Here is a 15,494-nt window from a genome sequence, read left to right on the forward strand (position 1 = left end):
TCAGCCACTTATTATTGATATTTAATCATTTTAAAGAATATAGCACATCTGGAGTTTACAGCATTTGAAAATTGGAGTCTTTTTTTTTTTCAGATCATAGAAAATTCGAAGAGTGCTGAAAACCAGGCTATTGGTTCAGGGCACTGGCAGGAGTATCTGATACCTAACATCCCTAACTTGCATGTCTTGTGAATATAGCATTACCTTTGTGCTGTTACAATATAAACAAAAGGGTAAACAGCTGGTCCCCTACGGTCCATGCTGTCGCCATTATCAAATTGTTTGTCTCCATAAGGACCCCACCATCCCCCCTGAAATTTTTGTACAAATCAACGACTGACTTTATCCCATGATGCATATTTGATGCGAATACAGCATAGACCATAAAATGGCAATGCCCCTACCAACAAGGCAAGAGTAGTCAATAGTTTGAAAAGCATGATAGTGATGTTAGATAATATAGTAAGGTCTTCTCAATAACCAAATATGATCCAACTTGAGCAAATATGTACATCCTAAAACTGCCTACAATTGCATTTAGACAGGGCGCCCTTAGAGATTACCCCAAATTGTTCATCATTAGTAGTGATTAGCACTGGCCTTCGAGCAGATGAGTGGACCAAAATGACGCCATAAAAAGCACCACACAATTTAAGAACCACAAATGGAAATCTTTGTCCTTGGGTTTCCTTTTATTTTGAATGTACCCTGTATGTGATGAGTACTAAGAGACAAATTGTTTTATATTGTATGCTTTAATGAAAAAAATAAAATAAATAAATAACAGAGGCGTGCTGCTTTTTCATCTCAGAAACCATCACTATACCACCACGTACATCAGGACTGGTCACAACACAGACTGAGGACCACCCGTTTTTCTCGGGGGTGATGGTGCTGTATCGTAGCAGTTCAACCAAGGCGCTAGGACAGCAGGCGGCTGTATTCAGAGAGGGCTGAGGACTTTTTCACCCCGTCCCAGATGCGAGCTGCATAGTGAAACCTGCAACAACAGCACAACTCATTTATATAAGATCTCAATTTCTATTCACCTGTATGAATCTCATGTGCTTTTTGTTTCAAGGTAGATATGTTGTTATGAATGACGAGTGATTAAAGTAGAGTGTGTTGAGTCTCTGTTTCCTTTACCAGTTCTTCTCAGTGAGGATGGTGTGTGACAGCTGACAGCGGGGCATGGCTAGTATTTGGCTGCGGAGCTTGGAGACCATGGTGGAGAAGGTAGGGTGTCCTCTGTACCCCGGTAGAAAAGAGAAGAGCGGGGACGTCCCAGACCCTAAACATGATGCAATGGCCACAATCATGTTTTCAAATAAATTACTTGACTTCAATCAAATGATTAATTTAAATGCTATACAATCTATAGAAGAAAAGTGGAGTTAGGTCTTAGGGGAAGACCGACAAATTTTGTATAACCTGCTTTCGTAAGAGCATCTTCCCCTTCATTCTCCTGCAGAGGCAGCAGGAACATGTTGACTTCAGTGTCCAGATAGTCCCGCCCCAGGCCAGGGAAGATATTGCAGTCGAGCATGGATAATGTGCCTGAAACCAGATACCAAACCAACGGCAGGATGAGCACGGGCATGTCGCAATATGTGACGGGCATGTCGCAATATCTGACGCAATCTGAAACCTAAGGAAATTAAACCTAAGGGGGGGGGGCCTTAGGTTTCATTTCTTGTTCTATTATTTTTAAATGTGAAAGTTAAGCCCACTTGGGTTTCAAACCTCTCCGGCACATGCCCTTTTTTTGTTTGTTTGGTGTTTGGTGCGAACAAATAAAACCTAAACCCAAAATCTAAACCTAAACCCTCAAAATGTATTTATGTGTGAGTAGTAGATTCTCTCTGTGTGAGTTTTTAACCTTTGTATTTGAGATGAGAATGGGCCATCAATTTGTCCACCACCATATGCATTTTCTTGAGATTCCTAGGGCAGAACTCGTCCCGCCTGGCTTTATTCTGCAGGAACACTAGATGGAGGAGGAATAAAAAAGAAAGGAGCTTTCATTTTCAGTATATCAAGTGTGTAGGTGTGTGTGGATGTGTGTGTGTGTGTGTGTGTGTGTGTGCGCGCGTTTCTGCACAGAAAGGTCACCTATATGGGGATAGTACTCAGCTCCATCATCACTGCTTGAAGAGCCAGTGCTGTCATGGCTTGCTGAGGGAGTGGAGGGCTTCAGCATCTCAGCAGTCTGAAGGAACCTACCCAGAAACATGTCACAAAACTTTCAGCACATGGTGAGAGGTTTCAAATGGGCCACAGCCACAAAGTGTGGTATAATACCCCGCTCTATTTCTATGGGAAAAACAAAAAATAATTTTCTGTGGTTGATTTTTCTGTGTTCTATGGTGTAAATAATAGTCGTCACCTTTTCACAGGTATCAGAGACCTCCATTATCATTAAAATGTTTATTTTCTGGAAGTCACAAAATGCAAACTAGCAAACTTCCGTGCAAGAGAGGAGTCATGCTAGCATTTTGAGACTTCAAGAAAAAACATTTTAATGATCATGCTGTTGTTTGACAACCGTGAAAAGGTAACGTCAAATTATTTACACCATATACATTTCACATCGATTATTAGAACACAGAAAAGGCAACCACAGAAAATGTCGATTTACTGTTTTGCTCATAGAAATTGAATAGGATTTCGCTCTTGTACCGCACTTTGCAGGTGTGGCATTTTGCCGCGTCATCGCCATTCTAATCTATACAAATAAACAACCTTATAAAATGAAAACAATTGTATAATGTGAAAAATTCTCAGCTGCATTTGTAGGACTCGGCGCTAGATGCTGGCTATTTAGAGTGTTCTTATTTACAGTTAATCAGCTACATTTTCACAATTCTTTACAGTTTACATATGTTCAGTTCCAACTCATCACATTGTCTGGCCAACATTTATCTGATTTGAACTTATGAATCCATATCAGAGAGCAAGAATGAAAACAAGAATGAAAACAAATCCGGTTATTTTTATACTATTATGAATAGGTGTTCATAACATGAGGAACAGTGTACTGTCCTGTGTGTGTTGGCATATGCATCACATACACTACACTTCATTCAGTCACAGCATAGCTACTAATTTTCCATTTCAAAATTACCTACTGTTTAAAGACTTTTTGTTGAATGAATTTAAAGATTTTGGTCATTAGTCATTGGTTTAATATGATGTATGCTGTTCATGCCTGGGCGATGTAATTCTCAAATAGGCCATATCTGACTATAGCCAAATCTTTTTCTTTACAACAAATATACAGTAATATGTGAATTGAATTCACAGTGGTTTTACATCCACATAAAATGTGTTTTATACTTTTCCATAATTATTATGCAAATTCCCAAACTTTCCAAAACCGGTAAAATATCACATTTGGTGTCCATACATTTCTAGACTCTATAGGCCAGTGTAGCTTACTTTCTTTTTAACAGCAAACTGTTGGAATGCATTTATACTGTAGCTACAATTAAAACCAAAACCTCATCTTGCAAGATAAAACAGGATGTAGAAATGGGGAAGGCATTCAACTGTTCAAAAGAAGAAATTAGATTAGAACTGTGGTTTGACAAGTTCCACTGTGCTTTCCATTCCCATCACAGAAATAAAACTTGTTAGTTGTTTCTGACTTCTAACTTAATTCCCTGGTCAACTGTTTGATTCATATAGATCTGTGGCTGTCCCAAAATGTTCTATGGCTGAATAAGGACAAAACTAAAGTTCTTGTTCTGGGACCACAGGCTCACAGAGAGAAAGTATTTCTTCTATTAGAGTCTCTCTCATTAATTAGTGGCGGCAAAGTGAAAAATCTGGGGGTTATCATACTCTATTGGGGTCGATGAGTGTATTGTTTGCTGTGGAATTGTAGTGAAATTGTAACTTAATCCTGCATGGTTTTATAGCACATGGAGTGGGTTTAGTATGGTAATGTTTCTCCAGTGAAATCTTAACTTTTTCCCCTGCAGTATAGCAGGATACATATTACATTAGGCTACGTTACATTACATGACGTCATTTAGCAGACGCTTTTGTCCAAAGCGACTTACAATAAATGCATTTTGTCAACCGTAGCGAAACCAACTGTGTATCACAGTCTTCATCAGCTAAGCCCTTTAATAAAAATAAGTAGCATTTGTAGAATTTTTCTTAGTTTTTTTTTAGTATTATTATTATTTATTTAGTCGTAGAAGGGGAAGAAGATCGTTACAGGTTAGTTCAAGTGGGGTCCAGATGTGTCTTCAGTCTCCGGCAGTGATTCAGCCGTTCTGACAGAAGGGGGGAGCTCGTGCCACCATTGTGGTGCCAGGGATGAGAAGAGCCGCGACTGGGAAGGAGTGGAGCGAACGAGGCGGGGTGTGGAACCTGACCAGAGATTGTAGATAGGGAGGGGCAGTGATGATGTAAGTGGAGGCCCGCTTGCCCTGTTCCCCACCTTTTTGATTTTTCTGTTGGCTGCCTGGTCTTGTAATTAAATAAAATTTTATTTTTTATCTTATTCAGTTGGTGTCTGCCATCTAAGTGCCCTTTATCACTGAGGTGCTCTACCCAAGCCTAACAGCATCTGATCAGCGCGATCAGACAGCAGTATTTTGGAGAAAAACGTAACAAAACGAAAAGGTGGGGCAGAGAAATTGAGGGATAAAAAAAATAAAGGCCCGTGAAGCTGAGGCATCAACATGTGCAATAATTACTGACCTTTTCAGTAGTGCAAGCACCAGCAGCATTTCCACTGCCGATGATGAACGGCATCAAGAGGCTCAGTGCCTCTACACCTTCCTCCTGTCCTGAAGGGAGGACACTGGCCTCAGTGCCTCTCTCTACATACCCACCCCTTTACTTCATCTTTTAATTGTTTATAGTTTATTGTTATTAGACAGTGTTATAGTTTATTATAATTTATTCTTACCTGGTGTTGGTTAATTAAAATATTTATTGTTGAAAGTTACCAAATTAAAGTGATAAAAATGGCAATGGCAATCCCTGACTGATTTAATCTGTATTGATATAGATTATATCGCCTTTTTAAAAGCCCTTTATCATGATGCACTAAATGCACAATATAGCAGTCTGTATCTGTTGTGGTATCCTCACAGTGGTGGTCTGCTGGCGACAAACCGTATGTAGTAATTTATATATACTGTATACTATATCAATGGGGTGGGGATGGTGGAAAATTCGCCGGCTGGATGTGGGCCGGTCTGGGTCAAAAAGTCCAGGACCATTTTCTTGTCCCCTGCTTTACACCAACGCGACCAAACGGTCCACAATAACCCCACCCCAGAATACTAGACCATGCCACAAATTTGATTTCCCCAACCAGCATACAATAGGCCTACCACACAGATGGAGTTATGGAGCCCAAGCCTCGCTCGCTCTGGAGCAGATCCCCTTTTCCAAGTCCGGAGCCCTTCTAAAAGATTCACTGCAGCATCACGTCACTCCCCGGAAGAACAGAGACAGCCGATCAGAAATACACTGACCATGTTCTGAAGACAGGTAGTTCGGGGGCCCAGCCACTTGGGGGCACTGCCGCGGACCCGGCCGAGCAGAACCTTATCAGTTTATTGGAGCAGATAAGAAGGCATGATACAGCCCTTTCATTTTCTTGTCTGTTTAGCTTAAGTTGCTACTTAATTTCACAGTTGATCCACCACTTGCATTCCCGTGTGTGCGTCCAGAGAAATGTAAGTTGTACTGTTTACTTACAGGATACATTGTCATCGCCTGGTTATGTTATGTTTACTGTTACAGCGTGTATGAGTAGTAATGAAGGACATTTATCGCCGCGAGCGGCACCAAACAGCCCTTTTTTGTTTATGTTTATGTTTCTGACAGTTTCTTACCATTGGTAAGTTATGTATAATGTCGCCAATGATGCATACAGTTTCTGAACGATTATCTACGTTCCTAGCAAACTCCTAGGTTATATTAGCCCACTGGGAAACTGTAGTCTAATGCTAGTTGTTAGTTTGTGGGTTGTAGCCAAGCTGTAGGCTATTGGATATTTGTGGCTATTGAATGCTACTGCATTTACTGTGACTGAGCTGTTATTAATGGCTATTTTGTATTGTTTCATCTTTCAGAACCACACACACACACACATGTAAGATGTTCATACTGTATTAAAGTGCAGTAAACTGATCAACTGTCTCAAGAACCATTATTTCCATCAAGTCTTGGGGGAACACAGTGCATTCTTACAGATGCACACTTTGCGATTATAACTAAGAGAAGCCAGCCTGCAATTATTGAGCCTTAACAACAAATGGTCCTTCGAGCCGGATAAGATAATTATGGAGTGATGATGGCTTATGTTCCCCCAAGTGAAGATGCATGCCCGCGCAGACAAGTGCGCCAACCAGGATGGATGGATGACCATGAAGGGTACATCCTACCGCAGGCTGTAAGCTACAATGCACGGGCCTCCGCTGTGAGGGAGGAGACCGACTGGAGCAGAGGGACCAAGGGATTCGCCGAGATGACGCCCCTCACCCAGCGCCCACTGCAGCATACTCGGCACTCAGTCGAGTCCATAGAGATGCCCCCCAGTCGTATCGGAGCCACAGCATCTGTGTACGTGAGCATGCCACGGCCATACCAGGAGCAACCTGCGGTGATGGATGTGCTGCAGCAGCTACAAGAGGATAACAGGAGGTTGCAGCTGACGGTGATGGACATGAGGCGTCAGATGCACAGAAGTGGCACGGCGGCAGCACCACTCAGCTTACACTCTGCATGGTTGCAGCATCCACAAGAGAGTCACCTCGACCACAGAGAAGAGGACGCCATGCCGCCGCCGCCGCCGCTACCCCACTTGTAGCCCGCTCTGCTGCATCAGCCACGCCGCCTGCCTGCAGCATGGGACCAAGATATGCCAGATGACAACTGGCCTCTGCCCCCCCCACCGGTAGCCTTCCCCGGTGACGTCCAAGAGCCCCCACGGGTGCAGCCTGCACCACCAGTACAGCCCGCTGGTCTTGTGGAGGAGCTCAGAGAACGTCTGCAGCAGCTGGAAGCATGCCTGTCGTCAGCCCCATCCATGCTATCAGACGCCGAGCAATATGAAAGTGTGTCACGGTCAGTTATACCTCCCCAACACCTACGAGGCAGGCTCAGTGCAGAAGCTGACCCCTTCCTCCCACGACAAGGGTTAACTGTACCGGTGCCACTGCCAAGTAGCAACGAGAGGACGTACAGGGGCCCAATGCCGTCGATCCCCAAGTTCACGTGGGACGATCCAAGGGAGTTCGCCAGACTGAGGCTCGCACTTGACAATATTCTCCCTGCCGATGCAACAGAGTGGTTCAAGTACCAAGTGCTTTGTGACCACCTCAAGTTCGAAGAGGCCATCCTGATAGCTGACTCGTACAGCAACTCCCTGTACCCCTACTCTGACACCATGGCCTCATTGATCAAACACTACGGTCAGCCCCACCAGCTCTCACTACAGCGGATCGCAGAGCTGATGGAGGAGCCCACCATTCGAGCAGGTGACACCGCGGGGTTCAGGAGGTTTGCTCTGAGAGTTCGAGCTCTAGTCGGAATGTTGGAGCAACTGGGCAAAGACGGCGCATAGAGCTGCAGTGCGGGTCCCATGTGGCCAGGCTAATAAAGAAGCTGCCCCAGGATCTCCGCGCCACCTTCCGCCGCTACCTCTACTCTCGGAGGGATGGAGTCCCGTCACTGATGGACTTTGCGGAGTGGCTGGAGTACGAGCTGATGGTCCAGGAGGGCGGAGACAGGCTCGACAAGATGGAGGATGTCCAAAGAGGGAGAAGCGGGCCGAAGAAGGAGGGTGACAAGAACAAGAGAGCCGCAAGGAAGAGCACGACTGTGCTGCATGGTTCCGCCCACGACACAGCCCCACAGGAATGCCCGGTCGAAGTCCCAGCCCCCCAAGAGGCCCCGGATAAGCCCAAAGCCTATTGCCCCTACTGCAGCAACACACAGCACTTCCTGGACCAGTGCTTGAACTTCAAGGAACTAACCAAGGAGCAGAAAACCACATGGGTGAAGTCTAACAACCGCTTCTGGCGCTGTGGATGGCGCCACCAGGCCGCCCAGTGTAGGTTGAGAGTCCAATGCAAGACATGCAAGGGAAAGCACCTCAAGGCCTTGCATCAATACAGACTCATTCCTGATGGCGTTGAGGAGGTTAATTTCCCGTCGTGGGAAACCAGCGGAGTTGCTCTCTGACCAGGGCACCAATTTCAGAGGTGGAGACAGGGAACTACAAGAAGCATTCAAAACCCTGCATCCTTCCCTACAAGCCCAGCTGGCAGAGCACCAGATAAAGTTCTGCTTCAACCCACCCAGCGCTCCTCACTTCGGAGGCTCCTGGGAGCGGGAAATTAGGTCTATCAAGGCTGCCCTTACTGCCACCCTGGGCTCACAAGTCGTCAGTGGAGAAGTGTTGACCACCGTCCTGATCGAGATTGAGGGCATTCTCAACTCCAAGCCCCTAAGCTACGTATCGTCCGATGTGGCCGACCCGGACCCGGTCACCCCCAATCTGTTGCTGATGGGGCGGCCAGACCCCTCACTACCTCAAGCGGTGTACCACGACTCAGAGTTGCTCGGCCGTCGCCACTGGAGGGCCTGTCAAGTGCTGTCCGACCGCTTTTGGACGCGGTTCCTGCGCCACTACCTGCCCACACTGCAAACCCGGTCCAAGTGGCAGCCCCTCTTCAGTTGGGCACTGTTGTGATGATTGTCGATCCTCGACTGCCCAGAGCATCATGGCCTGTTGGGAAAATCAGCAAGGTGTTCCCCGGGGCCGACGGCCTGATTCGCACAGCGGAGATTAAAGTCAGGGACAGTACCTACGTCCGACCTGTGAGCCGTCTCATCAGACACCCTGCTGTCCCGGAAGAAGATGAGCAGTGATGGACTCAATACTGCAAATTCGCTGGAGCAAATTTGGGGGCGGCTGTTCTGAAGGTTATATAGTAGACAGGTAGTTTGGGGGCCCAGCCACTTGGGGGCGCTGCCGCGGACTCGGCCGAGCAGAAATAAAGCATCGCGTTAGTTCAGGCAGGGCACGGACGTCACGCGTTGCTAGTCATCTACCAGCTGATCACCACACATACCAATCATAATCCATTCTCATAACAAGGCGGTCTATTTAATTGGCCTCCTCTTACACTGATTCCTGCTTCACAACTGCTGCACACTCTGCTGCTTGGTAAAGCTTTGTGCTATTGCTGCTGTTACTGGTCATGCTGCTGCTCCTACCTGCTACAAGTTGCCACTGGTCGCGCTGATTTCTCGGGCTCAAGATGTCTCACTTTTGTCAGATGAAGAATCTCAGGAGGCAGCACCATCGGCCTCCAAACCCGCTGTCGGAGCTTTCATCTTGCAAAATACAGTCTTGTAATACCGCTTCAAGAAGGCATTGTCAAGGAAAGAATGGCGTTTGCGCGACTCATCCTGCCGCGACACTGCTGCGACTCTCGCAAAGGAGCGAGAGTCCGAACTCTGATTACTTCGAGCCGACGGCCGGTCATAATATCCAGCTCTCACTCGGTCGTGAATGTCCGCTTCAAGCCTGGAAACCGGTCTTTTCCTGCCAGCGTCAGCGGCCATTAGACCCCACCGCGTACCAGGGCATTCCCATGGGATTTCATCGCAAACAATGACGTCATGGCGCCGATAAGGATGCTGGGAGTTGTAGTTCCCATTGCTCCACTTCACCTAAGCTGAGTATTTGCATTGAATATTTGCTCTTATTATGGTGCAAGCATGCATCATTATGGCTGGCTGGACGAGCTCCATTTTCGATTCAGTGTTGCTGTGTATTTAAGCATAATGCTGACATGCTGCTGCTTAGCTGGGATTGTAAGCTTGTACTAGAATTGCTTGTTGCTTTATATGGGTCTGCAATAGTTCAATGCAGCTCATTTTAGTGAGAGCAATTTTGTTTTGGGGGATTTTTTTGCGCTTCTTAAAGAATCTCTCCCTTATATTCGACTGGACTCTTGATATTGTCTCAGCTCAAAGCCATGAGTGCATATAGCCTAATTGATACTATTGCTGTCGTCAATGAATTGCATATGACATAAGAGATGCTGCATAAGGTGGTTGACTGGGTTTGACTGCTCTGATTTAGGTAGAATGACCTCACACGGGATGCATGCTTGCATCCCTCCCAAGAAGCAGTACGTGATAGCTGAGGTCTGCAGCAGGCTTGCTGTTACACATAGATATTTCACATAACTGTAGGATGGCCTCTTTCAGGATGCATGCTTGCATCCTTATTCTTCAGATAATGAATTTCTGAGGTCTGCAGCAGGCTTGCTGCTACACATAGATATTACACATAACAGTAGAATGACCTATCAGGATGCATGCTTGCATCCTTTCATGTAGGCTCGTCTGGTGCCACTGCTTGAGGTCTGCAACAAGCTTGTTGCTACACATTGATCTTTCATTATTGATCAGCTGGTAACTTACTAAGAATCGGCTGCACCAGTTATGTTTGGCATATGGTTCTGTGGTTTGGGGGATTTGCATGGTGCCCCTGCTATACCTTCAGCCTGCTTGCCGGGTAAGCAGGGAGCTGCTCGAGCAGGGCCATATCCGCCAAATATAACTGTATTACCATTAGTTGCAGTTAATGGTTTCATCTGTGACTAAAGTGTTCCTGACTGAAATGAAGCATCGCGTTAGTTCAGGCAGGGCACGGACGTCACGCGTTGCTAGTCATCTACCAGCTGATCACCACACACACCAATCATAATCCATTCTCATAACAAGGCGGTCTATTTAAATGGCCTCCTCCTACACTGATTCCTGCTTCACAACTGCTGCACACTCTGCTGCTTGGTAAAGCTTTACCTCCACCTCCCCAGCCTCCACCTGTTGTAGTCTATGCAATCGAGCCACGGTGGCTCTTAAATGTCACTACTGAGTGTTGCTGCTCTGGCTCTGCTCTGTCCACTCCCATGGGGGGATTTGCATGGTGCCCCTGCTATACCTTCAGCATGCTTGCCGGGTAAGCAGGGAGCTGCTCGAGCAGGGCCATATCCGCCAAATATAACTGTATTACCATTAGTTGCAGTTAATGGTTTCATCTGTGACTAAAGTGTTCCTGACTGAACCTTATCAGTTTATTGGAGCAAATAAGAAGGCATGATACAGCCCTTTCATTTTCTTGTCTGTTTAGCTTAAGTTGCTACTTAATTTCACAGTTGATCCACCACTTGCATTCCCGTGTGTGCGTCCAGAGAAATGTAAGTTGTACTGTTTACTTACAGGATACATTGTCATCACCTGGTTATGTTATGTTTACTGTTACAGCGTGTATGAGTAGTAATGAAGGACATTTATCGCTGCGAGCGGCAACAAACAGCCCTTTTATGTTTATGTTTATGTTTATGTTTCTGACAGTTTCTTACCATTGGTAAGTTATGTATAATGTTGCCAATGATGCATACAGTTTCTGAATGATTATCTATGTTCCTAGCAAACTCCTAGGTTATATTAGCCCACTGGGAAACTGTAGTCTAATGCTAGTTGTTAGTTTGTGGGTTGTAGCCAAGCTGTAGGCTATTGGATATTTGTGGCTATTGAATGCTACTGCATTTACTATGAGTGAGCTGTTATTAATGGCTATTTTGTATTGTTTCATCTTTCAGAACCACAAACACACACACACATGTAAGATGTTCATACTGTATTAAAGTGCAGTAAACTGATCAACTGTCTCAAGAACCATTATTTCCATCAAGTCTTGGGGGAACACAGTGCATTCTTACAGATGCACACTTTGCGATTATAACTAAGAGAAGCCAGCCTGCAATTATTGAGCCTTAACAACAGACCATTATCAACAAATTATAGCCTACCAACATATTACGTAAAAATATAGGCTAGAAACACTGAAACAAAAATAACAAAGTTAAATACAATAACAGAGCCTCGCTGTATAGCCTACATGCAAACTAGTAGCCTATCTGTTCAGTAGCTAATTGAATTACTTTTTTTTTTCTTCTAAAATACACAGGCTAGCTTTGAATCCAAAGAGGTTGATTGTTTATTCTACGCGTTTCAACATTCTAAAATATCTTTCTGAGTCATGACAGGGTTCTTGAAGGGTTTCTAACAATACAGAGAGAGAACCTGTTTTGGTGACACTCTGAACCTTTAAGAATGCACATTACTCCACTTTACTGCATCTAACTATATACTTAATACTCAAGGGAAAACATAACTAGAGTTCAATAAAAATAAACTTGCCTTTGGGGAGAAGCACACTCCCAAGGATCAGTATAGGCAGATGCATTTCAGGATGGCGGGTGGAGTCCAAGTGGCTCAAAGTTTGGGCAGTTACAGCTTTAAGTAGTTCTGCTAAGTAGGAGTGGTCTCAGGATGACATCCATCGTCCTTGATAAACACAAACATATTTGACTGTTCAATATTTACAAGTAGGGGAGACCCGGGATGATTGTAACACTTATTGCATCTCTGTCCATATCTCCTTGCTCATTTGAGATAGATTTTTCAAAATCTGGTGGAAACTTTTTACATCTGTCTGTTACAAAACTGAACAGTTTCAACATTCTACACATCGGTGAGTTGAAACAACACTTGGGGTAAAATGTAACACCCTTTGTAAAATCATAAACTGGATCAAAACCACGTCATTCCAACTGAAATTCTTTGTTTATAGCCTACACGGTGAACATATAAAGGAATACACTTACCTTTTGGTACAATATCCTATCAATTTACAGTTGTGTGATGATGTTGGTAGCAGTTTCACCTCTCAGTGTGTTTGTGTGTGTGTGTGTGTGTGTGTGTGTGTGGTGTGTGTGTGTGTGTGTGTTTGTGTGTGTGTGTGTGAGTGTACAACCATCCCACACCCTATTTGTTACAACTATAGCAGCCATCAAAGAGCTAGCTAGAGTAGGCTCATGGTGTAACATTAGCATAAGCTAACCATATAATATAACCATAAGATAATAATAATAATTAAAACTGTAAGCAGTGATGAGCGGGCCCTCGCAGCTGTGTGCAAGTCGGGGTGTGCTGCAGTTGGGGTGTGCTGCAGTCGGGGTGTGTTGTAGCCGCGGCGTCGTTACCGGACACCGACCGGTTGACGTGGCCCACACCATGAAAATTCCATGTAAATCATGTGGTGATTGTCGCACAAAGCTTACTTCCTGTTGCCAGTAGGCGGCACAATGACTGTGACTCCCAATTGGCCTGTATATATGTCCTCAGGCCTGGACTCTTGTCCAGCATGTGAAATCTGGTGTAGATCGGACAATGTACACTCAAGTTCACACAACTTCCTGTTGCCAGTCGGTGGCGCTATGACTATAACTGAATATTGGCCTGTAGATGTCCTCAGGCCTGGACTCTTGTCCAGCATGTGAAATCTGGTGCAGATCGGACGATGTAAACTCAAGTTAACACCGCTTCCTGTGTCTTGGCGAAACATCGAAATTCCCCGTTCGGCCATGGCATTCGTTCAACGAAAGCTCCCGATCTTCACAACTAACCGTCATCAAGGTCCTACGGCTTTTCTGACCACATTTGAGGTGGATCTGGTCAACCTGCTAGGAGAAGCACAGCAAAGTTTAAAACATGTCATTTCCTGTTGCCAGTAGGTGGCGCTATGACTATAACCGAATATCGGCATGTAGATGTCCTCAGGCCTGGACTCTAGTCAAACGTGTGAAGTTTGGGCCAGATTTGACCATGCAGTCACTTTACAACCCACTTCCTGTTTCATGTCACCAGTAGGTGGTGCAATGCCTATGACTCCTAACTGGCCTGTAGATGTCCTCAGGCCTGGACTCTGGACCAGCATGTGAAATCTGGTGCAGATCGGACAATGTAAACTCAAGTTAACGCAGCTTCCTGTTTCATGGCGAAACATCAAAATTCGCCGTGCCGCCATGGCAACGCCGTTCGACGAAAGCTCCCGCTCTTCACCACTGAGCGTCATCAAGGTGCTACGGCTTTTCTGACCACATTTGAGGTGGATCTGGTCAACCCGCTAGGAGAAGCACCGCAAAGTTTAAAACATGGTATTTCCTGTTGCCAGTAGGTGGCGCTATGACTATAACCGAATATCGGCATGTAAATGTCTTCAGGCCGGGACTCTCATCAAACCTGTGAAGTTTGGGCCAGATTTGACCATGCACAGTGGTGTTACAACCCACTTCCTGTTTCATGGTGAAACAAGGAAATTTGCCGCCTCGCCACGCCCACGCCGTGTGACGAAAACTCCTCAAGCTTTTGATAACTTTTCATCGTCCAGGTCATTTATACACGCTGACCAAGTTTGACGTGGATCCGATCAACCGCCTAGGAGGAGTTCATTGAAGTACGACCCCTGCAAATGGCCAAAAATGCCCAAAAATGTCACAATCAATTCAAAATGGCCGACTTCCTGTTGGTTTTAGGCGCATGGTACCGCCGACCTTTTTTTATGTCTGGACATGATACACGTGCCTACCAAGTTTCGTAAGTCTAGGACAAACATACGGCGAGGGATACTCCATTGAAATTTTGTAGGGGGCGCTATCGAGCCATTTTGCCACGCCCATGCGCAAGACCCATAAAATATATAATTTTTCACCACTTCTGACGCGTGTGCAAAGTTTCATCTGTTTCTTTAGTTATGTAAATTACAAAATGCAAAATATTAAAGGCTAATTGCCTACAGCTAGAGAACAATTTGAGATTGTAATTTACTGATTTCCCTCAATGTTGTTGTAAGATTAAACTCTGGTCCTTCAAGTCATCATGGACACAAGCACTTCCAGGCCCATGATGCTGTGTTATTGTTTTGCATTCACAGACTGTGTGTGTGTGTGTGTGTAGGTGTGTGTGTGCATACATGGATGTACCTGTTGACTTTACAGAGCTTTTCTGGGAGTTAGGTGATAGACATTCATTGACATGAATGGCCCATCACTTAATGAATGTGTCTGCAGTCCCTTTACTTACAAAGCTTTGTGAATAGCTTTCATTTAAGATAATGTTTATTTAAAATTGTTCATTACTAAGCCATATGTGTTGTCTCATAAATTAAATCTGTTAAACAAGTATTGCTGTTTTTATAGTTTTTCCTCAGTTGACTGGGTTATGTGTAACATACACAACATAACTGTAAAATGATATACTTGCTATAAACCCTTAATAGAGAGGTAGTTTCCATGCAGTTTGGTCACTCTATCAGTTCTGTAGAAGAAACTTTTGGAAAACCTTCACACAATTATAGGTTGGGTTTACTTAAAAAAATGAAAGAAATGAACAGTTGCATTATATTTTAAACAATCCGTGTATATTCTCTGTGACTCACTACATGGTGTCATTATCTATTTCCTATTAGAAAATCTATGCCATATACAAACTAACATTTGTTGGCAAAGTAGTTTATTACTTCAACTGTCATTTCATTCATAATAGTCAGTTCTTTTTATTGAAAGACATTAAATCTAACACATAAAATGTTCGACCAC

The 15,494-nt window shown here is 44.7% G+C and overlaps 1 protein-coding gene across 1 annotated transcript; it reads right to left on the reverse strand.

The window, feature by feature from the left end:
* Nucleotides 1–757: 757 nt before the first annotated feature.
* LOC139664096 (nonsense-mediated mRNA decay factor SMG9-like) lies at nucleotides 758–5,452 on the reverse strand. Its single transcript, XM_071542885.1, has 6 exons — nucleotides 5,355–5,452; nucleotides 2,113–2,219; nucleotides 1,880–1,987; nucleotides 1,432–1,557; nucleotides 1,147–1,291; nucleotides 758–1,000 (listed from the first exon to the last, which is right to left on the reverse strand). The coding sequence occupies exons 2-6, from the start codon at nucleotides 2,198–2,200 to the stop codon at nucleotides 922–924; spliced, it is 546 nt and encodes a 181-aa protein (XP_071398986.1). The 5' UTR covers nucleotides 2,201–2,219; nucleotides 5,355–5,452; the 3' UTR covers nucleotides 758–921.
* Nucleotides 5,453–15,494: the final 10,042 nt, after the last annotated feature.

This window comes from Centroberyx affinis, unplaced genomic scaffold (genome assembly GCF_046629955.1).
Source record: "Centroberyx affinis isolate AG114_WGS23_722 - 3 ecotype Tasmania unplaced genomic scaffold, CSIRO-AGI_Caff_v1 ptg000230l_1, whole genome shotgun sequence".
Taxonomy (NCBI): Eukaryota; Metazoa; Chordata; class Actinopteri; order Beryciformes; family Berycidae; genus Centroberyx; species Centroberyx affinis.